Genomic DNA, 23,920 nt, shown 5'->3' on the forward strand with positions numbered 1-23,920 from the left:
TCTGTTGCATTTATGGCTCCATCCTAGTCTAAAAACGTTGGGTCAACATTATCTTAATGATACCAAGAACTAAAAAGATATGCTAGGGATAAAAAGAAAACAAAGGAAACAGAATACTGTTAACACCTGGCGTTAGGAATACCAACCCCTTTTGAAGTTGGAGATCCATATAATTTTGGACTCTCCCTAAACTCAACTACAAATAGCCTACTGTTGACCAGAAGCCTTAATGATAAAACAAAGTGAATTAACATGTACTTTGCATATGTATTATATACTGTATTCTTATAATAAAGCTACAGAAAACATAATTAAGGAAAATCATAAAGAAGAGAAAATACATTTATCGTACTGTAAGTATTTATCAAAAGAAAATCTGCATATAAATGTACCAATGCAGTTCAAACTTACGTTGTCCAAGGGTCAACTGTGCTATTAATTTTCCATTTCTAGCCTCCATTCTCCATTTCAATTAAGTCATTTCTATGTTCTAAAGTCAGAGTTAAATTAATCATGGGATTGGTACTATTGGAGGGTTTGCTTAAAATTAATTCTACAATCCATTCTAACAGAGAATTCATTCATTCACTCTTTTATGAGGCTCTTTTATATGTAAGGTTACTGTGCTAGGTCCCAGAATTATAGCAGAGAATGAAAGAGTTGTAATATCTGTGCTCATGAAGTGTGTATACACTAGTACAACAGTTAGCAAAATTATAGCAGTGATAAAGATTATGATGCCCCGTGGGCCAGTAACTAAGTAAACAACTTAATGCTTTTAGAATTCTCTAACACTTTAAGTTCTCAATTACGATCCAACCCGGCCTTAGACACAGATTCCCTTGTGACTTTATGGTAAGAGTGGATTAGTTTACTTGAATTCTGTGAATCTTATCAAACTACAGACTTTCCCAGGTTTTCAAATTTGTTTCTACTTTTGAGAATAGTATTCAAATCAACCTAGAGTTAATCCATTAACAGTATTGATATCCTGGGAGAAATAGGCTTTTCCTTTTACATGGTTCTTATTTAACATTTTTAAAAAATATTTTTGAAAGAGAGACACAGCATGAGCAGGGGAGGGGCAGAGAGCAAGGGAGTCACAATCTGAAGCAGGTTCCAGGCTCTGAGCTGTCAGAAGAGTCTGACATGGGGCTCAAACTCATGAACCACGAGATCATGACCTGAGCCAAAGTCGGACACATAACAGACTGAGTCACCTAGGCACTCCTAAATGGTTCTTAAAGTAAATAAATACTGCCTAGAAGCTTAGTGACTGAATGAGGTAAATAATGTCATTCTGAAATACCTGACTACTCTATCCTCACATTTATAGCTTAAAAGTTCTATGTTGTGACCTTTATCACTGCTACCTTAGATAAAAATTAACACATGTAACTGTATCTTCCAAGTCTAAAAGCTACTTTGGAAAACTGAGGTGGGCAAGAATCCAAGTTTCTTTAACAACTTACATATTTCAAACAGGTTTCCATCTGAAATTCACATTTTATCTCTTAAGTTCTTAAGGCCATGCTCTTAATTTTAAAATATTCTCCAGAAGTAAAGCAATAACTCTCAAACATTCTATATTAGATTACTCAACAGTTTCCACTGATGTACCATTTTTTCTTTCATTTATTCAAATATATACGGAGTATTTATGTGCCAGGTATTCCATGGGCGTCAATGATAAACTAAAGTTATTATCCTTAAATTTACACAGCTGGAATATACTTCAGGTAACAGCTATATAAGGAAAATGTTTTATGAATTATTTTCACATGTCTTCCTATAAATATTGCTGAACTGAAGAATGGGAAACATACCCAGTAGAATATATAGTACAACATGAAGAAGACCACTTCAACAAGGAAATCATTTCATAATTCTGTGCAACATTGTAGCTAATCTAAAGAGAAGCCGGCTGACTTTGGCAGATCCACAGGTAGGTAGTCTCCCAAGGCCAAGTGAAGCAGAGAATGGAGAGAGCTAGAGAAGGAAGATAATGAGCTCAAATGGTCAGCCACCTGTGGCTACAACAGCTGCTGCCTGGTGAAACAGAAGAGGTCAAGAAAGGAATGGGCTGAAACCCAAGAAGAAGGCTCTTATACTGATTATAGATTTTCAGCTCTTATTGTATCTCTTTATTTTTANGTATCTCTTTAAATAGCAGCTTCCCCATAAACTTCACGGTAGAAGGTTTAGAAAGCCAAGACACTAAACCTCTTCTTTCTTCTAGGTCTCAAACAAGAGATCCTGCCCAGGCATGAATACTAGCTCTCAGAAGAGTTTTAAAATTCCTTTCTTTGTTTTATAGTTAACAGCAACCTTCAAATTTATCCATACTTCCCCCTCTCCAAACCATGGCTTTCAAACAATGTTACAATTATATTTTCTTAAAAGAGTGAAATTATAAGTAAAGTAGGGAGACTGTTAATAACACTAAATGAAGGTATTTAAAATCTGGGATTCATGTTCTCCCCTACATACACCATTGTCAATTAAACCCAATTGGGGGGGGGGGCGGCGCCTGGATGGCTCAGTCAGTTAAGCCTCCAACTTTGGCTCAGGTCATGATCTCACGGATTGTAGGTTTGAGCCCCGCATCCAACTCTGTGCTGACAGCTCAGAGCCTGGAGTCTACTTCAGATTCTGTCTCCTTCTCTCTCTTTGCCCTTCCTTGCTCACGATCTCTCTCTCTCTCTCTCAAAAGTAAATAAACATTAAAAATTTTAAAAAAAGTCTGATAAGAAACCCAATTTATTGCATGTCCATTATTTCATACAAATAATGGGAAAATTAAAATGCCAGTGATAAGGAACTAAGTTAGCAGTCTTAGTAAAACTGAGACAAAGATAAAATTCATTAAGCCTGCTTAGCGCAGTGAATTTTTAACCTTTCAATTTTAAATCAACTGGATATATAATTGAGAAGCTAACATTAAACTGTATACTCAATTTTATAATTATTACACAACACAGATACTAGAAATACATTGCCACTAATTCTGTTTAAAGCATGAGGTATAATTAAGAATTTTCTTTTTTAAGAGAATGTGAATAAAAACCCTTTTCTAAAAACCCTTTTCTAAACATCCAACTCTTACATGATTTCATTTAACTCATTTTTCAGGAATTCTATATGTATGAAAAGGAACTAACTGTATACAAAGAGGTTATAGGTCTATCAGCATAATGCCACTTAGTACACTGATAGTCTAAGTAAAATTAATGTTCCACATATTTTTCCTTGCTACTCTAATATGATTTTCATGTATCAAAACTTTTTTGAATAATACTCCTGGGTGGGAAAATGATAAAAACATGGCACAATGATTCTCAAAAGCACAAGATCTTTTTTTTCCTACACTCAGCAGAACTTCGTTTCAATTAAAATGCAAACAAATCCATTAGTTTGACTATTATTAATATTTAAAAGCAAAACTTTGAAAATTATGGCTTTGCTCTAAAAACACCTTACACTTGCAAACTACTGCATTTGCTATTAAGCAACCATGAGTAACAAATATAAACACATGCAGTTGAAGAATTAAATGTAAACTAAGCCACCTAGTACTTTTACGTATTTACCTCCCTTAGTATTATTTTTAAAAATAATATTTATTTTTTAAAAATTAAAAAAAAATTTTGTTTTTAAAAATCTTACCTTTCTTTTTCTATTTTCCATGTTACCTAGCACAGAGAGCTAGAAATACAGTAGCACTCAGCAAGTATTTTTTTGAATGACTGGAAATATACCTGCTCAGGTGTTCTGAATGCTGAGACCACATGATGCCTCATTCTACTAGTCATGAGTATTTCTTTCACTTTCACTTATATTTTCAGACTGAATGTCTGTTTTCAATTCTAATAGTCTCTCTCTTTTCTGTTTGCTTGCTCTTCTAAGTCATGAAAAAAAAAATTACCCAATTCTCCCACTTCTTGGGAGGAGAGAAGTCATCAGCTAAGTGACGATTAGACTTATCTCTTTTGTCTACTATCTAAATCTATCCCTTCTTAATGTGTATTTCTAACAAAGCTATGGTTATATTGTGGGCTCTGTGTTTCATAGGTAGGATCATCATATAGTATACAGTGCAAACTTGAACATTTCTGAAAATAAAAGGAAGCACTATTAATAAGCTTAAACCAGCACTGTACAAGAGAAACCAGGGCATATAGTCACCCTATTGATAGGGTAACAAAACAAAATTATAGTACAAACTGATGGTCAAGCATTCCACCAGGTAAAATTTGTCTTAACTTATTTTCCCTTTTATTTATTAAAAAAAATTTTAATGATTATTTATTTTTGTGAGGCAGAGACAGAGTGAGAGTGGAGGAGGTGCAAAGACAGAGGGAGACAGACTGGAAGCAGGTTCCAGGCTCTGAGCTGTCAGCGCAGAGCCTGACGAAGGGCTCGAACTCACAAGCTGTGAAATAATGAGTTGAACTGAAGTTGGACGCTCAACTGACTGAGCCACCCAGGCACCCTGACTTTCCCTTTTAATAACTGAGTATGATTCTTCATTGTCTAGGTTAGATGTAAACATCTATGTTCAGTATACTCCAGCATGAAATGTATATAGATTTATCTAAAATAAAATCTCTGAAGACTGGTATTATATGTTTTGCATCCCCAGTAAAAATCTGCACAGGACTATCCTTAATCATAACAGTTACTACAGCAATATTTTGACACTTCCAAGTCAAAATAGTGTGATGAAGAATGAGTTATATTTATCAAAATGCAAGTGATTTAATTTTAAAAAGGCAAAACAGAAGTAGCATCATTCTCCAACACCCTATATAAAATTAGTAAATGTTCTCTGAAGCTTAATACCACAAAACCAAATCATCCTAATTAACTAGGCAGAATGGCATTAACTAAAGGAAAATCCATTCTCTGAGTATGATTAGTTATTTTAAGAAATTAAAGAAAAAAAATTATGACAAGACTTATCTACAAATGATGGGAAATATGAGCAGAGCCTTTAAGAAAAATATTTCTTTAGGAGAAGTACTAAATGAGAGGTGATTTATTAAGAAAGTGATCCTCCTAAAGATAAGAAGGAGGTGATGATTGAAGTTGTAGCACAAAAACATGGTTTGTTCTTCAACCTACCCAGCTTCACTCACTCACTCACTCTCTCTCTCTCTCTCTCTCTCTCTCTCTCACACACACACACACACACACACACACACACACACTTCTCTTCCTTGGCTTTAGCCAAGTGCTACTCTTCTTCATTCTCCAATTTTGTTAATGCTGTTTTATTCACATTAAAGACAGATGCAGTTAAGTTCTTATTTCAGTGATACAAGGTAATAAAAAATTTACTCTATAGACTTAAATGTACAAAATAAAATGTGTACTGTAGTCACTTGGGTAGAACTGATCTGAATTTCCCTAAAGATACACTATTTTAACTCTTCTATTTGCTTTCATGCTTCTCTCAGAGTATCATTACACTATAATCTTCCAGTGAACAATCCTCTTAATCTGTATTCTATTGATAATTATCCTTCTGAATTCTTATATTCACTGGAGCTTCCTTTTCATTTCTGTTATATGTGAGCATTCCCTAAAGTTCTATAATTAAGGTTTTACTCTCTTCTCTTTTTACTCTATCAGCTTTCTCCAGATTGATTCTGGCATTCCCGGATAGTAGTATGTCATTCCACCAATCAAAAAAATCCCAATTGCAGGGGCGCCTGGGTGGCTCAGTCAGTTGAGCATCCGACTTCAGCTCAGGTCATGATCTCACGGTTTGTGGGTTCGAGCCCCGTGTCGGGCTCTGTGCTGACAGCTAGCTCAGAGTCTGGAGTCTGTCTTTAGATTCTGTGTCTCCCTCTCTCTCTGACCCTCCCCTGCTCATGCTGTCTCTATCTCTCTCTCAAAAATAAATAAAACACTACAAATTTAAAACAATAAAAAATAAAAAAATAAAAATCCCAATTGCAGATTAGACTTGGGATTTTTATTTTTTTTAATTTTTTAATTTTTTTAATTGCAGATTAGACTTGGGATTTTTATTTTTTTTAATTTTTTAATTTTTTTAATTGCAGATTAGACTTTTACATCTATTTTCTGATTTCTGAACTCCTTTCTTATGTTTAGACTCACATTTTCAACAATATGCAAGATAATAATAATCAACACATGTTTGCTGAATTCATTAATTTAATGGAATACTTACTGGGGGCCTAATATGCATTGACACTATGCTAGGTGCTGAGTTATCCACAAAGCAGTGTCGACAGAGTTTAGAGTCTGGTCTAAGAGGAAAGACAAACCATGAACTGAATCAGGGAAATACAATGTGTTAGAGCAGGGGTTTTCAAACTTTTAGTCTTAGAACCCCTCTGCACTCTTTTTTTTTTTTTAACCCCTCTGCACTCTTAAAAATGACTGAAGACCCCAAAGAACCATTGTTTATGTGTGTTGTATTTATTGATATTAACCTTATTAGAAATTACAGCTCAGAAGTTTTAAAATTATTCATAAAGATAGCAACAATAAAATCATATCTACTTTAAAAAACAATCTATTTTCTAAAAAAATGAGAAGAGTAGTTTTCCTTTTTATTTATTTATTTATTTTTTAACAAATTTCTAATGTTTGGCTAGATACAAAATACCTGGATAATCATCATGACATCATGGTTTTATTTTAGTATCCAGCAGAAGCACTTTTGGTTTACTTCTCATCACACGGCATGTTAAAGAGTCCATTGCTACGAATGCCCAGGAGTTGTTTAATAAAATTTATAACTTTTACTGCTTCATCAATGACAATCTTTTTTTTTAAGTTTATTTATTTATTTTTGAAAGAGAGAGGGTGGAAGCAGGGTGGGTGGCACAGAAAATCCCAAGCAGGCTCTATACCTGTACCTGTACTTTTCAGCACAGGGCCTGATGTGGGGCTTGATCTCAGGATCAAGGAACCATGAGATCATGACCTGAGCTGAAATCAAGAGTTAGATGCTTAACTTACTGAGCCACCCAGTACACCCCCCTTTCAATGACAAGATCTTAAGTGAAAGTGGCCTTTTTTGAAAATTGGTAGTGCATGGTAAAGAATACAATGACTATTAGTAGTCTGCTGTCAGGGCTTTGATTTGTGCTAAGGTATCAGCAATTTCATCTACTATTGCTTTTGAACTGTCAGTACAGAAGACCACAAGAAAAAAGGCAAATATCGTAATGTGGAAATACTCTGAACTCATAGCTCTTCCTAAAGAGCCTCATAGACTTCTAGGAACCCATGGACCATACTTTCAGACCTGCTGTATTAGAGGAGTATGTGGCTTTATTGATGATACCAAGTCAGTCTAGGAGTAAACGAAGTTCTTCCTGAGAAAGCTGAATGTTTAAGATTGAAAGCTGAATGTTTAAGATAAAGGGGTGCCTGGGTGGTTCAGTAGGTTAAGTGTCCAACTTTGGTTCAGGTCATGATCTCACGGTTTGTGAGACTGAGCACCATGTCAGGCTCTGTGCTGACAGCTCAGAGCCTGAAACCTGCTTTCGAATCTGTGTGTGTGTGTGTGTGTCCGTGTCCCTCTCTCTGCCTCTCCCGCTTGTGCTCTGTATCTGTCTCTCAAAAAAAAAAAAAACCAATGTTTAAAAAAATTAAGAAAAAAAGACTAAGAATAAACAGTAAATTATTCAGGTGATAGGCATGAATGATGGATTGTAAGACAATGTTCTAGGCAGAAGGAATAACAACAGAGAAGGAGAAGCTGGAGCTCTACATCAATAAAAGGGAGATTGATATTATTTAGTTGTAGAGTTAAAAAGAAGAAGTACTGGAAAAATGAGGGAGATAAAAGTCAATCAAGAATTTTTTTTTTTTTGTCATGATAACAGTTTGAACTTTGTGGCAAGGGAAAGGGAAGTCACTGAAAAATTTTAAGTAAGAGAGTTGGTATTATCAGATTCGNAAAAATGAGGGAGATAAAAGTCAATCAAGAATTTTTTTTTTTGTCATGATAGCAGTTTGAACTTTGTGGCAAGGGAAAGGGAAGTCACTGAAAAATTTTAAGTAAGAGAGTTGGTATTATCAGATTCGTATTTCAGAAAAAATTCTCAAATTGTACTGTGGAGAATGGATTGGATTAAAACTTAAAGTAGACTACTAAAATAGCCCTGCTAAGAGATGAAGGTAAAGATAAGAGACTGACATAATATTGAGAACTTAGAGCTGAGAGTAAGACTTAGTGACTAACTGGAAGTGGGAAGTTAGAGAAGGTAAGGAGTTAAGAATAAATTTCTGGCTTGGGCATACAGATACATTTAATGAAACAGTGAATACTAGAAGAGAAGAGATTTGGGTGGTTCAGAGAGCAGGAAAGGGGAGAAAATTAGCTCAATCATGATATCTCAGTGGCACAAATACAGAGATGTCTAGTATGCAACTAGATATATGAAGCTCAGGTAAGATATCTGAAACAAGAGATACAGATTTGGTACCATTGGCATACATGTGTTAACCAAAGCTATGGGAGTAAATTAAGCTTTCATGGGAGGATATGCTAAGTGTGAAAAGTGGAGAGCCCCAGGACCAGCACTTAAGAGACAGGCAGAAAAAGGGAATGTATTGCTTGCTAACAGAAAAGCACAAGTAAATGGACTGATAAAAGCACATGTTCTCACAGCACATGAATGAAGATGAAAACTTTTTTTCAAGTTTATTTATTTTGAGAGAAAGAGAGAGAGAGAGAGAGAGAGAGAGAGAGAGAATACTAAGCAGGCTCCATGTTGTCAGCGCAGAGCCTGATGCAGGGCTTGAACTCACAAACCTTGAGATCATGACCTGAGCCAAAATCAAGAGTCAGACACTTAGCCTACTGAACTACCCAGGCACCCCCTGAAGACTTATTTTTTTAAAGATAACACTGGAGTGATAAGAAGAAGTTACATGGAAGAAGTTGATTGTTAATAACCATCAAATTACCATTATAAGACATGCCTCTGACACTCTCATAAAATGAGTAACATCCATTGATATTTGTTTCAGGAAGGGTTTTAGGTAATCCATTATAAAATAGTAATTTGCTAGTTAAAACAAATGAAAACTCCAATTCCCAAATTATCTTTCTATAATTTCACATGTAAATCTCATTAGCTTTATATATTTTTATTAGACCAAATTAGATTCAATTCCAGTTACTAAAATAAAAACTTGTTTTAGATGCTAAATGTTTAATAGCTGAGAACTCACAGTACACAGAACTATTAAGAATCTTATAAACTAAGGTTAACAAAGAATTTGTTTTGAATGTTTTATGTTTTAGTAAGGAAGGAAGCACGTTTACTTTAAGAATCTCTACAAATAGAATTTCTTTTGGTAGAAAACATTTCGTAGTCATCATTTTCCCTTACATACAGTCAGGTTACAGAATCATAGATCATGGTGCTCTCGTGATGATTTATCAATTGAACTATTATCCAAATTATGTTTTGAGCTGATATAATTCTCACTACTTTCATTCTTAACATCTAGTACTTTGGATCATTATTTGAAAGCTCAGAGCTTTGGGGTTTTTATACATAGCTCTTCCATTTTTTTTTAAAACAGCTATAAGATTATAGAGTCTTATTTTGATAAAGAGAAGGAGACTCAGGATTGTCAGATATTTTCCCAAGTTTATTCTCTGAGCCAGTGCTAAAACTGGGAATGGAACTATCTTTCTAACTTTTTAGAAAGTAGCAACTGATAAGCATGGGTTATCTGCAGTCAGCTTATTCATTTTTTTTAAGACACATTATTTTAAACCAAGAAAATCTACGGAGGAAAGCTTTATAATTTGGAATTGGTAATACACATGGTTTCTGCAGAAACAGCTTTAAAACACTATAATATACATGGCTTTAAATGGGACTTAATATCTTGATAATATTACTAAACTCCAGATCTGATATGTATAATTGTAATTTTACTCCATTAACATTTCAGTAAAATAATGAATTTTTCTTTTAGGTTCAAATTTGTAATTATATATATACTTTGATTAATATGTAATACATCACAAACTAAAAGCAAAACACTACTGAAAACCACAACTGAAACACTTAAATTTATTTTAATTTATGTATGAAATTATTTTTAGAAGACATCTAACTTCCTCCTTTACCACTATAAAACCTTTTACTTACTAAAATAACATTCAATATTAAAAATCCCACGGATACCTCAGTGGCACCAATGGTTAATCATCCAGCTCTTGATTTTGGCTCAGGTCTTGATCTCATGGTCTGTGAGATTGAGCCCCACGTTGGGATCTATGCTCATAGTGTGGAGCCTGCTTTTGATGCTCTCTCATCCCTCTCTCTTTCTCAAAATAAATAAACATTTTTAAAAAATTAAAAATAAAAAGCCTAAGAAAATAAATTAAGTGAATGCTAAAATTGAGTAGAAACTAAACTAACTAAAACTTAAGGGGAAAAAAAAGGAATATTAAAATGGTATACAAAACCACTATTTAATTGTGATAAACTGAACTCCCCAAACAGGTATTGATATATCTAATTAGGTCTTCTTTAGTATTACATTCCCTCTGTTAAAAACCTGTTAAGAATACATCCAGTATCTTACATCCTAAGGCAGAATAGAGATAAGGCCTATAGTAAGATTCTTAGTTTTGTAGCAATCATCTAATAGTCTTTATAGTCTTTCCTTTCACTCAATGACACTACCTTTTTCTTCCCCCTTTCCACCAGTTAACCAAGTCCCAAGTAGATAATTATAAAAACGTGATTGTACTGTTCTAAATATATCCTTTCTTCCTTCCTTTCCTTCCATCCATTCATCTGTCCTTCTACTCATAAAGCATGTGAGTCCCTACTCCAATAACTAACCAAATCTCAAGATCCTGAGTACTCAAAAGAGATCATACAAATTGATAAATACTTCAGACTTAATTGGGCGAGCAAATGGCATAAACAGTAATTCTCAAAAAAGGAAGCAAAGACATGGTCCTACAGACAGACAGCCCTGGCTGCTAAGAAACTCAGAGTCTAAACTGCGGTCCTTTGTACAGTTAGGGTAATGGACACAAATGGCAGAGCAGTTTCTTCTCTCATCCGACTAGTTGGCAATGGACTTTTACATGCTGTGTGAAAAAGATTCTGAGGCCAAGTACAGGCTCTGTAGGAAAGATCCACTTACCTTCATCTATCATGGATTTTGGAAAGTATAATGGCAGCATGTGTGCCATGTTTCTGCCATGTCAAATACTAGAATGTCATAGAGTGAATTTCATTTTCCTGATTTAATAGGATTTTCCTTTCTTTAATTTTATAAACTTCCTTTTCCTGGTGTTTTATGTACCTCTCAGAAATGCATATCAACACAATGGGATATCATTTTATTCCATCACGTTCTCTATTGAGAATTTAAAAAAATAAAATATTCCATGCTCATGAGTTTTGGCAACACGGGCACCTACACTGCCAGAAGTAATGGATTCAGTATGAATTTTCTGGAAAGTCATTCAGCAATATGTACAAGTGCCTTAAGTCAATTATACTCTTAACCCAGCAATTCACTTCTGGGAATTCATCACCAGAACATAAAAATTTAAGCACAAAGAGATGCTCAATTCTGAGATAAAATGACTGTGAGAAAACAACCTAAATGTCTAACAAAAGAATAATGTATATAAAGCAAGATTTTTTTCTACTATATTAGGCTTCAAAAAGAAGGCATTATATCTGAGTTCTTACAAAGTCTCTATTATTGAACCCTCTCAGTTTCTTTACTTTGACCAATAAAAGACTATTGGAGAAAAACTATCTCAAAATGACTTCATACAATGTAGGTTGGTTGTTTACTGGGGGGAGGGGGCAAAAATTTAGTACAGATTTCATAATTATATACAGAAGTACAGTTTTATAATTTTAATTGGTAGATGTTTTCTTATAAAGATCATACTAAAAAGTAACATCATCAGACGAGATGAATTCTCCAATTTCCTTCTTGCCTTAGATTTGTTTCCATTACAAGCCAACTAACTAAACCATAACTTATCCCCCAATACAGATAATAACACAGTCATTATTTCATTATGTTTTTACAGTCAGTCAGGAACATGTCAATTTTACTTCAGAGTGGGTAATGGGAAGTTTGGTTCAGCATCTTAAACTACATTCTGCTGCCCTCATAGCATGAATGATTCTATCCTCTGGACAGCATGGAATTGGTATCAGTTTCTTCCTTAACTGTTTGGTACGTTTCACCAGTGAAACCAACTGGGCCCTGTGCTTTGTGTTTTGAAAGTCTCTTCATTGATTGATTCAACTTCTTTAATACATACAGAGTTATTCTGATTATCTATTTCCCCTTGTGTGAGATTTGGTAGATTGTGTCTTTCAAGGAACTGGTCCATTTTATCTATGTATCAAATCTGTGGGCCCAAGTTATTCATAGTATTCTTAATATTATCCTTTTACTATCCATGAGATCAGTAGTGATGGCTGTTCTTTCATTTCTAATATTAGTAATTTGTGTTTCTCTTTCTTGTTTTTCTTGGTTAGCTTGGTCTGAGGTTTATCAATTTTACTAATGTTCAAAGAAACCAGCTTTCAGTTTCACAGATTTTCTCAACCATTTTCCTGTTGTCAATTTCACTGCTATAACTTTTATTATTTTTTTTCTCTGCTTACTTTGGATCTATTAGGCTCTTGATTTTCTGGTTTCCTGAGGTAGAAACTTATAGAACTGATTTTAATCTTTTTTTAAAATATATGTACTCAATACTATAAATTTCCCTCCAAGCCCTGCTTTCACTACATACCATAAAATTGCTAAGATGCATTTTCATTTAATTCATTATTTTGAAATTTTCTAATTTCTAAGTAGAAGTGTGTTATTTATCAATGTTTTGGTATTTTCTGGCTCTCTTTCTGCTACTATAGTCTGAGAAAATACCAAAACATTGATAAATAACACACTTCTACCTTTTAAAATGTAAGGTGATTTATGGCCCAGAATATGGTCTATTTGGTGAATGTTCTCAAAAAATATAAATACTTTTAAAAGACAGTAAAGTAAGTACTTATTTTGTATCAATTACACAAGTATTTTTGTACAAAATAAAAGAGAGTGAGGACATAGCTACGTTAGGAGGAATGGGCGTTAACTGGGACCTGAGATAAAATTTCCAGTAATCACATTATATACAGATTTAAAAAGTATCACATGTCAGTTTTGAGATACAGAGGACTTAAAAAGTGACTCTAGCAGTAACAAACATTTGGTTTTAAATTTGGTTTTCATGAAATATAAGTACAAAAACCAGTTATTTTTGCAATGTGAGTCCTTGTTAACTGCACCAGAAATCACAATGATTTGAATATATATTTTGAGATGAGACTGGAAAAAAGATAATCCTTGCTATCTAAACTTGCTATCCAAAGTCAGAAGCCAAATAGATTCGGATGGTAAAGAATGTGTATCTTCCTATATAATATTAACTATAAATAAATAAACATTTGACTTGATTATTTCATCTACCTGTCTGAGAGAAAGAAAGAGAGAAAGAGAGAGGAGAGGAGACGAGACGAGATGAGACGAGACTATAATTCTCGCTGAGAAAAAGGAGTATTATTTTGTATTCAGAATCACTTTATATTTAGACATATACAGTGGTAGATTTTTGTGCTGAAACATAATGCAGAGTGAGTGTTTTAATAGCATGGGAAGAGCAGTTGGCAAAATTCTTTATACTACATGGTCTCTATTGTGTAAAAAACAATGCCTATTAAAAGACTGGAGAGAAATGTGCCTAAATGTAACGGACTGAGCAATAGTCTTTCTCCATCTATAACATTCACTACATGCAAATTTTTTACACTGTGATCTTATTTCATTTGTAGTCAGAAAAATATTCAATAGGGATTTTAATATAATAAGTACTTTAATAGAGTTATTTATAAAGAAGGTTTAATATTAGTACCAAAGAGTATCAATTCTGGGAAGTTCGATTTACATTCTGGAAGGGGAGATGCTTCAAATATAGCCTAATATAATAGGGCAATAGTGTATCAGAAAGAGGATATGTTGTACTTGCAACCAGAAAGTGAGACGAAGCATGTACCACCAGGGGAATTTAAACAGTTCCATATGACTAGAATAAAGGCTGCAAAAACAGTAGGAGAAGCAAGAGAAGTAATGTCTACATACACATATTGGGGCCAGATGGTATATAACAGAGTTCTGAGTTTTTAGAATAAAGAAAGTCTAAGCCTAGCCATACTAGTTAACTCATTTCAATGTTTAATATCAATACTAAGTAAATCCTGACCTGTAACAATCATATTTGGATACTTTCTTTTAAATGCTTAAAACCAAACTAATTTTTCTCCTTTAAAACTAAACCAGAGACAGGAATTTCTGGACTTGGCAGGGTAGAGTTGGCAAATCTACTCCTCAAGAAACAGCTATAAAACTGGACATAATCATCAAAAACAGCCATTTTGGGACTCAAACGAAGGTAAACAAGTTGGGGAATGTTTATTCACTAGAACCAACTAATCCTAGTGGTGCCCTTGCCTGAAGCCACTCTTCTCACCCACCCCCTTTGCTCAGCTGGTATGAAAGTTCTTTAAGAACTAGGCTGGTTGTGAAAAGCAGCAGCTTCACTGCTGGAAGGAGCTAACTTGATTTGGAACAAAGGGTAAAAAACCCACACAGAGCACTGTCAGTAAAAGTAGAAAACAGAAAGTCAGCAGCTATGCTAGCCACAGGTTGCAGTTTCAGTTAGGCTGAGCTACAGACTGAAGAACTAGTCAGAAATTTAACCTGAAAAATCCTGGAAATGAGAATGGCACAGAGGTGATAGGTAAGGTCTCCACATAGTCTTGACTGCCCTGGAGGCTAAGTGAACATGCACAGGAGACCCAAGGGGGTCTGATGGAAAACAAATGGTGAGGCACACTTGAAAACTGCCTAAGTGTTAACAGCACTCCCCAATCAACACACATCCACTGGCAAACAGTAGAGAAGACCTAACTGGCTTGAGGCGCTGGAGTATATAACCAGTGCTATCACTGATCACTAAGCTATGAAGACAGACTCTAGGAAACCAGCCTAAAATAAAACAAAAATAAAAATACTATGCAAACTGCAAGGAAGGCGGGTCCCACGGATTCAGCCCAGGCAAATTAGTAAAAAACCACCACTACCACTGCCCCCTCCTTGGGGGAAAATCCAAACCAAGAGTTTCCACAATATATTATCAAAAATATACTGGGTGTTTTTAACAAAAAAAATGATGAGATATACAAAGACAAACAAGAAAGTGTGTTCATACTCAAGAAAAACAGCATTAAAGAAAAATGACTCTGAGTGAGCTCAAATGTTGGAACAAAGTCTTCAAATTAGCTATTACAAAAATGTTGCAAGAATTAAAAGAAAGGATGTTAGAAGAATTCAAGGAAAATACAATGACAATGACTAAACAAATAGGATAATCTCAATAGTAAAATAGAGACTATAGAAAAGAAACATACAGTGGGGACCCTGGGTAGTTTGGGCAGTAAAACATTCAACTCTTAATCTCAGGGTCATGAGGATTCTCAGGGTCACGAGTCAAGTCCTATGTTGGGTATGGAGCCTACTTAATAAATAAAAAAGGAGAACCACACAGAAATTCTAGGACCGATATGTTCCAAATGTACCTATCTTTGATAGCAGTATAACTATATATATTTTTTACAATGTCATCATTTAAAAATATTCAAGAATGTTCATAACAACATCTGAGTTACAGGATGTTTAGTAAGTCACTATGCTTTGTAAGCTTTATTGTAACCTTTGAAAAGAAGTAAAGATGCCTCATCCTTTCCTGCTGAACTAATCAAAAGTATGTTAAATTTTAAATAAAATTGCTTATGTATTTTCAACATTATGTAAAATCAAAGTAATCAGAGGTAATGCTATGTTCGATATCTACTACAAATTTAAATGGCTAAAAGGTTGATTTAATTTTATTTTCATGGTTAGCTTTCGGTGTCTATCAAGATTGTTTCTAGAATTATTCAAGTTCAGCATTTTCAAGAGATTAATAAAGTATTACTTGATACTACAAATCTGTTCTGGTACTAAAGTGTATAAACAATTTTAATAATTGGATTATAATACTTATGTATATGTGTGCCTGTGTCTGTGTATGTATATATATATATGCACACACATACACATATGTACACATACATATATAGTGAAATACTGTTAAGCCATAAAAAAGAATGAAATCCTGTCATTTGTTATAACATGGATGGAGCTTGAGGCCATTTTGCTAAGTGAAATAAGTGAGAGAGAGAAAGACAGATACTTTTATGATCTGATTTATATGTGGAATCTAAGAAAAACCAAACCCACAGAAACAGAGACATGATTGTGGTAGTCAGAAATGGCGGCAGGGGGTGGGATAGAGAAACCGAGTGAAAGATACAAACTTCCAGTTACAAGTTAAGGGGATGTAAGGTACAACATGATGATTTAAAAAAAATTTTTTTTTAAATGTTTTATTTATTTTGAGAGAGAGATAGAGTACAGGCAGAGGAGGGACAGGGAGAGAGAGACACACACACAGAAGCAGGCTCCAGGCTCTAAGATGTTAGCACAAAGCCTGACGTGGGGCTCAAACTCGTGAATCATGAGATCATGACCTGAGCTGAAATCGGACATTTAACCAACTGAGCCACCCAGGCGTCTCCAACATGATGATTATAGTTAACAATACTGTACTATATAATTCAAAGTTGCTAAGAGAATGAATCTTAAAAGTTCTCATCACATGAAAAAAAATTATAACTGTGAGGTGGTGGATGTTAACCAAACTTGTAATCATTCCAAAATATTTACATAAATCAAATCATGTTATATACTTTAAGCTTATACAACGTTATACACCTTAAGCTTATACAATGTTATATTATAGCTCAGTTAAACTGGAAAAAAATTCATGTATTTATTAAATAAAATTTATGCCTATGCATACATATACTACCGGTAGGCAAATTTTCATATCAACAACAAAATAATGGCAACTGGCTCCATTAATAATCTTCCATTGTGATTTTTCAGTTAGTAGATAGCCACTTTAAATTAAACACAGTTTAAAATGGATTTTGCTATTTTGATTCTTGTATTACCATAATTATTATGACATTTAAGAAACTATTCTTATTTTTCCTGAACACAATTTGCTATAGAACCATTAGATTTCCTGATATCCCTTAAAATTTATGCTAGTTTTCTATCTAGTAATATTATAAATCTGCATTTTTCAGCCTAATCTATTATCAAGGGAGCAAGCAAATGGCTTACTACTTATTGTATCGTTACGCTACTTTACATTATTAATAGAGTTATCCAGGATGATGTTAATAATTGAAATAGAAAAACTACTTACTCAGTTATAAATTCAGGGTTTGTAAAGCTGAGGTTGGTTAAATGACCTTCAAGTTTAGAAGACTCGTGTGTACTTAAGGCTGGAGTGGTCTTAGTGGCGAGTATAGCTCTTTTTTCATCCTTTTCAAGTGCTTTTCTCTTTCCACCATTTTGGAAGTACTCTCTGCATACACTACAAAGCAAAATGAAGTTATACTGTAAAATACTAGGTAGGAATAGAAAACAAAATGGGAAAACATTAGCCCTTTATTAATCAAAACAGGAAACTTTCAATTACAAATTCCTACTCTGAAAATGTCACATAAAGTTTGAGCCCTTGTAACACTGCACATATAATACAGCATATTCACAGATTATATTTTATAAATAAAGAGTATGTTTTCAGGGGTACAAATGTGCCTATATGTTTGCTTAACTGTATTCTTAAAACAGAAGTTTCTCTAGAAACTCTTAGATAAGTCTGCTATTCAGGGACAGCATACAAAAAGAACAGTTGTTACAGTTAATTCTGAGCCAGGTTTGCTGGTAGTAGACAGATACCCCAAAAGTTGTTTCTTAGATCCGTCCTGGTTTATGAAACCTAAGTAAGGATGTCAACATGTTAAGAATCATTAATATTCTTATTTGCTCTGAGAGAAGGGAATAAAAATCTAGTTCAGGTAAAAATGGTACTGTATCATACAGGTAAACATTTACAGAACAAAAGTTTGAATATTAAGGTGGTTTTTGTAACACCTGGAAATTATTCTTATCCATCAAGAGACCATTCCTTTTTGAATTCTTACAGTATTAAAATGCAGATTTTTTTTAAAGATGTTTAATTTTATAATACATCAGGTTGCTGTCCAGAACCAAAACTGATGACTGACATAACCTTATAAACAATTTTCTTCAAACCTAATATAATTTTAGAGTGAATATAGTAGGGCACCATGCCTGGGTATACAATAGGAAAAACAAACATAAACCATAGAATCAACTCAAATATTTATTAGCTTTTAAAGCCAGGAATCTTAAGGTAAAGAAAGGCTAAGGAGACCCAGCACTGGCCCTTGAGCTTACAATGTGATAGCTTATGCGTGAAAACAAGAAATGATATAATTACCAAAGCTACTTGAAGGAGAAGGGAATCTAAACAATTTTTTTTTTTAGATTCTTACAACACATTATTAGTACATATAGCTCATACTTTGAACAAAGCTAAACTATTTTTCTCTATAGACACTGCTTGGTGAATTTCCAGAAACATATGGCAAGAGAAAAATTGAAGCATTAATTTAAGACTGGTTTCTGCAAGTAGAACTATGATCTAAGGGAACAATGTCATCTCTCCTCATACTTATATGCTATTAGTTCAATTTCACTTTTTCTTAGTAACTACTATTAAGACTTCTTAAAAAAAAAAGACTTCTTTAATTTTCCTATGTAGATTTAGTTTTAGTTCTTATAGATAGGAGTTGAAACCCATTTATCATAAATTAAATATTTATTAAGTATTAAGAATATAGAGCCCCATGTGCCTGGCACATCTGTGATGAGAAAACAAATTGGAGAAGGGATTGCTGCCCTCAAGAAGCTCAAACTAGTGAAAAAGACAAACAATTACACAATAATAAAGGAAATACAGTGGATAAAGATGATATACAACTGATAACCCAATCTAGAGTTAGTAATACATGCTCACTTTAGAAATATGAGTAAGAATAACCAAGGAAGAATGCTAGTTTGGGAGAGTGCTTTCCTGGCAGAATAGCATGAGCAAAGCACAGAAGATAAAAACAGCAAGATCCTGCAGAGATGGACATCCATCCAAGATATGTGAAATGTAAAGTGCCAAAAAGAAAACGGATGGATGGACTTACAAGTAAAAAGGCCCTGAGGCCAACACAAATATAGTGGGGAAAGGTAGCTAGGTGACACTGGAGTGATAAGCAAGCCTCAGATCCCGCAAGACTCCAAGGGCAATTTAAAGATGTGGTATTTAGAAATCTAATCTAATGACATCAGTTTAGTGATTTCCTGGGGTGGGGCTAATTGCGAAAGTGTACAGTGGAGCTTTTTAGAGTGATGGAAATATTCTGTATCTTGACAATGGTGGTGGTTATAGAAGTGTAAACAACTGTCTATATCCACTGAATTGTACACTAAAATGGTGCCTTTTATTGTATACAAATTAAACCTCAGTAGAGCTGATAAAAAATGTAGCCTTTATAACTTTGGAATCAATACTAAAAATAATGCTTCTACAATATAACATTGCACTAAGGCATGAAACACTAGAATAAAGCACTTGCCTACCTTTCTTTTAGGTAGCACCATATACAATTCTGGATATTTAAGAATTCTTGAATTACAAAAACTGCAATTTTATATGGTTCAACAACATAGTTATCTAGAAAATTGGCAGCAAAATACTTAAAGAGCTAGAATTCAAGGTTTTATTCATAGAATAGCAGCCATCTAAATTCCAATCTTCCTATAAGCCTTCCAAAGAATATAAAGATCATTCAGGAGACAAATTAAAGCCCATACAGTTCATGCCTATAGTATAGGCATCGTTAGGAGCCAGAATGGCACTTCATTCTACATGTAATTGGGAAAATAAAAATCAGAGGCCAACTGAATTGGCTTTGGAGCTCCCAAAGTACAGAGTCAAATGAGGATTCTACAAAAGAGGGTAAGATATGGTGGTGTTTTAGAAGTAGCTAATTCATACCACCCAAGAGGGGGGTCCAACTCTTAGCGGGGGAATCTTAATAATAAATAAGATTTGGGATATTGTGAACCACAGCATTAGCCACTGGATAGTTAAAAGGACACATAAATAAGAACATATATAAAAAGTAAATGTCACCAAAAAGGAGAGCCTTGAGAAGATACTGCTTCTGGGGGAGAAAGGATGTACTTTGAAAAAATGGAGGTATCTCTGAAGGCTTGGTGATAAAAGGAAAAAATTAAGCAATTGAGGATAAGGAGCCTACTGAGGTGTTATAGTCTAAAACTATGTATTAAAAAATGTTAAGTCAGACCAAAAGAGGAAAATATATATTAAAGGAACTTTACTTTTGTATTTGTAGTAATCAAACAAAGTTCTTCAGAATTAAAGAATAAAGTAAGCCACCCAAACCCTGACAGTCACTCCAACATAATATAAAAACCCACGAGATAAATGCTCAATGTACACAGAAACCAAACAAAGTTCTATTAGAAGGGAAAAACTAATTAAAACCAGTAGATGAAAATTCTCAAAAACACAGAATCAAAAACAGCCATAAAAAAGAACTGTGTAACATTTCAATATTAATTATATATAATTAAGCAACTGTAGATATGAAAGAACATTTCAAATTTGAAATAAAAAAGCTGAGAACAAAAAGGAATGAATAATGGAGAGATATTCCATGAAAATGGATAGGAAGATGCAACACTGTCATAATGTCAGTTCTTCCCATATTGATCCATAGAGTCAATACAATTCCAATCAAAATTAAGGCAAATAATTTTGTGGAGACCAACAAACTAATTCTTTTTTTTTTCTTTTTTTTTTAATGTTTATTTCTGAGAGAGAGAGACAGCGTGAGCAGGGGAGGGTCAGAGAGAGAGGGAGACCAGAATCTGAAGCAGGCTCCAGGTTGTCAGCACAGAGCCCGATGCAAGGCTCGAACCCACGAACCGTGAGATCATGACCTGAGCTGAAGCCAGACGCTTAACCGACTGAGCCATCCAGGCGCCCCAACAAACTAATTCTAAAGTTTATATGGAGAAGCAAAAGACCCAGAATAGCTAACACAGTACTGAAGAACAAAACTGGAGGACTGACCACTATCTGGCTTACTTTATTTAGTGATCAGAACAGTGTGGTGTTGGTGATGGAATAGACAACTAGATACATGGAACAAAAGAGTCCACCAATAGACCCACACAGATATACTCAACTGATTTTCAGTAAGAGAGCAATGGCAATACAATAGAGTATGAACCTAAACAGACATTACACCTTTCACAATAATTAAGTCAAAATGGATCATAGATATAAATGTAAAACACAAAACTATAAAGCGCTAAGAGAGTTTTACAAACGTCCTAGGAGAAAAGCTAGGTGACCTTGGGCTTGGCAATGACATTTTGGATATAACACCAAAGTCAAGATTCATCAAAGAAAGAATTGAGTAGCTGGACTTAAAATGAAAAACTGCTCTGCAAAAGAGAATGGGAGAGAATGGGAGAGAATGAGAAGAGAATGAGAAGACAAGACACAGACTGGGAGAACTATTTGCAAAAGACATATCTGATGAAATTAACTGTTATCTGAAATATACAAAGAATTCTAAAGACTTAATAATAGGAAAATAAACAACCCAATTTAAAAACGGGCAAAAGAACTAAATAGATAACTCACCAAAGAAGATATACAGACAGCAAATAAGCTTATGAAATAAGCTCCAGGTTATGTATCATGAGGGAAATGCAAATTAAAATAGCAACTCGACACTACCACACACTAATAATATGGCCAAAATCCTGAACATCAACACCACCAACTGCTGGTGAACATGTGGGGCAACAAGAACTTTCATTCATTGCTGATGGGAATACAAAATGATAAAATCACTTTGGAGACAATTTGCCAGTTTCTTATACAACTAACCATATTTTTACCATACAATCCAGCAATCACACTCCTTGGTGAAAAATGAAAAAAAAAATGAAAACTCACTTCCACACAAAACCTGCATATGGATGCTTACAAGCAGTTTTATTCATAACTGCCAAAACTTGGAAGCAATTAAGATGTTCTTCAGCAGATGATAAAGAAAAAAATTGTGGTAAATGCCTATTAAGTGAAAGATATCAATCTAAAAAGGTTATATACTATGATTCCAACTCTATGACACTCTAGAAAAGGCAAAACTATGGAAAGAGTAAAAAAGTCCATGGACAGTGTAAGAAGGGATGTGCAGGTAAAGCAGAGGATTTTTAGGGCAATGAAACTATCTGCATGCTACTATAATGGTGAATATTTATCATTATACATTTGTCAAAACCCATAGAAAGCATAACACCAAAAACGAATCCTTTTTTTTAAAATATTTTTATTTATTTCTAGGAGAGAGAGAGAGAGAGAGACAGCGTGAACAGGGGAGGGTCAGAGAGAGAGGAAGACACAGACTCTGAAATAGGCCCCAGGCTCTGAGCTGGCAGTCAGCACAGAGCCTGACGCGGGGCTCGAACCCACAAACAGCGAGATCATGACCTAAGCGAAAGTCGGACGCTTAACCGACTAAGCCACCCAGGCGCCCCTACCAAAAACGAATCCTAATGTAAACTATGGACTTTGGATGATAATGATGTGTCAAAGAAGTTCATCAACTACAATTATCATGTACCATTCTGGGTGGATGTTGATAGGCAGGAGACTGTGCATGTGTGTGGGCAGGGTGTTTATGTGAACTGTACTTTCTGCTCAATACTGCTGTGAACCTAAAACTGCACCAAAAAATAAATCTACTTGAAAGGGGGGAAAAAAAACCCCAGCTCAGAACAGTTATAATGTATCTCCTGATGTAATACACTGAGAAGGACACAGTATCTCCTAAGTAATATTCTTGCTAATATGCTTCACTTAAATCAAATGAGAAAGAAATAACCAGACAAACCCAATTTGAGAGTCTATAAACCTTTATAAGATGTCTGTATCATAAAAGACAAAAAAGAGAGAGAGATTTCACATTAGTCAAATCATATGGTATTTGTCTTTCTCTGACTGGCTTGTTTCACTTAACTACAGAGAACTGTGGGCTGGAGGGGAGGGGAGCCGGGGAATGGGTTAAATGGGTTATAGGCACTAAGCAGGACAGTTGTGATGAGCACTGTGATGTAAGTGATCAATCAGTAAATTCTACTACTGAAACTAATATTATGCTATATGTTAACCAACTAGAATTTAAATAAAAACTTGAAATCAAGAGAAAGCTAAAGAATTTGCCTCAACTAACTGCAATGATACTCTTTGAAATATTCAGGAATGAGAGTCTTGTGATTTCTGCAACTACCAAATGATTCAGTAGAGAGCGAAGGGCAAAGTAGGGGCTCAGGGGGAGGGGGGGGGTGTAGAAAATGGAAAGAAGATACAAAATAAGACTAAAATACGGGGACTTTTTTTCAGAAGTTGAAGGAAAGAAAGAGTGAGTCAAGGATTTTTTTCCAGCCAAGCTGTACATTTTGTAACAAAACTACAGAAAAGCAGCTTTTGGTATGTAAGAACTTAGGGAACATCAGAGTTGTAAGCTGGTTCTAAAGCATTTACTGGAAGATGAAGTTCATCCATGAGATGGCTGAGAAACACTGATGAAGAGACTGGTTACAGTAATGAATGAAAAACATTAAATGAATACAAAAGGAAAACTTTATAATGCTAAAGGCCACAATTTCCAAAGATGTAACAGTTAAGAGTATTTACATGCCATTTATCATAGTAGCCATCTTCACAAAGCAGAAACTC

The 23,920-nt window shown here is 34.5% G+C and overlaps 1 protein-coding gene across 1 annotated transcript in view; it reads right to left on the reverse strand.

Annotated features, from left to right (window-relative positions):
• The window catches only part of SAMTOR (S-adenosylmethionine sensor upstream of mTORC1), a 136,729-nt gene that overhangs the window by 38,502 nt on the left and 74,307 nt on the right, over window positions 1-23,920 (reverse strand). Inside the window, exon 4 of the mRNA XM_077752216.1 lies at window positions 17,420-17,590. Within this exon, the coding sequence (XP_077608342.1) occupies window positions 17,420-17,590 (171 nt within the window). The remainder of the gene's footprint in view (window positions 1-17,419; window positions 17,591-23,920) is intronic.

Source organism: Crocuta crocuta, unplaced genomic scaffold, assembly GCF_008692635.1.
Source record: "Crocuta crocuta isolate KB4526 unplaced genomic scaffold, BGI_CrCroc_1.0 scaffold397, whole genome shotgun sequence".
Classification (NCBI taxonomy): Eukaryota; Metazoa; Chordata; class Mammalia; order Carnivora; family Hyaenidae; genus Crocuta; species Crocuta crocuta.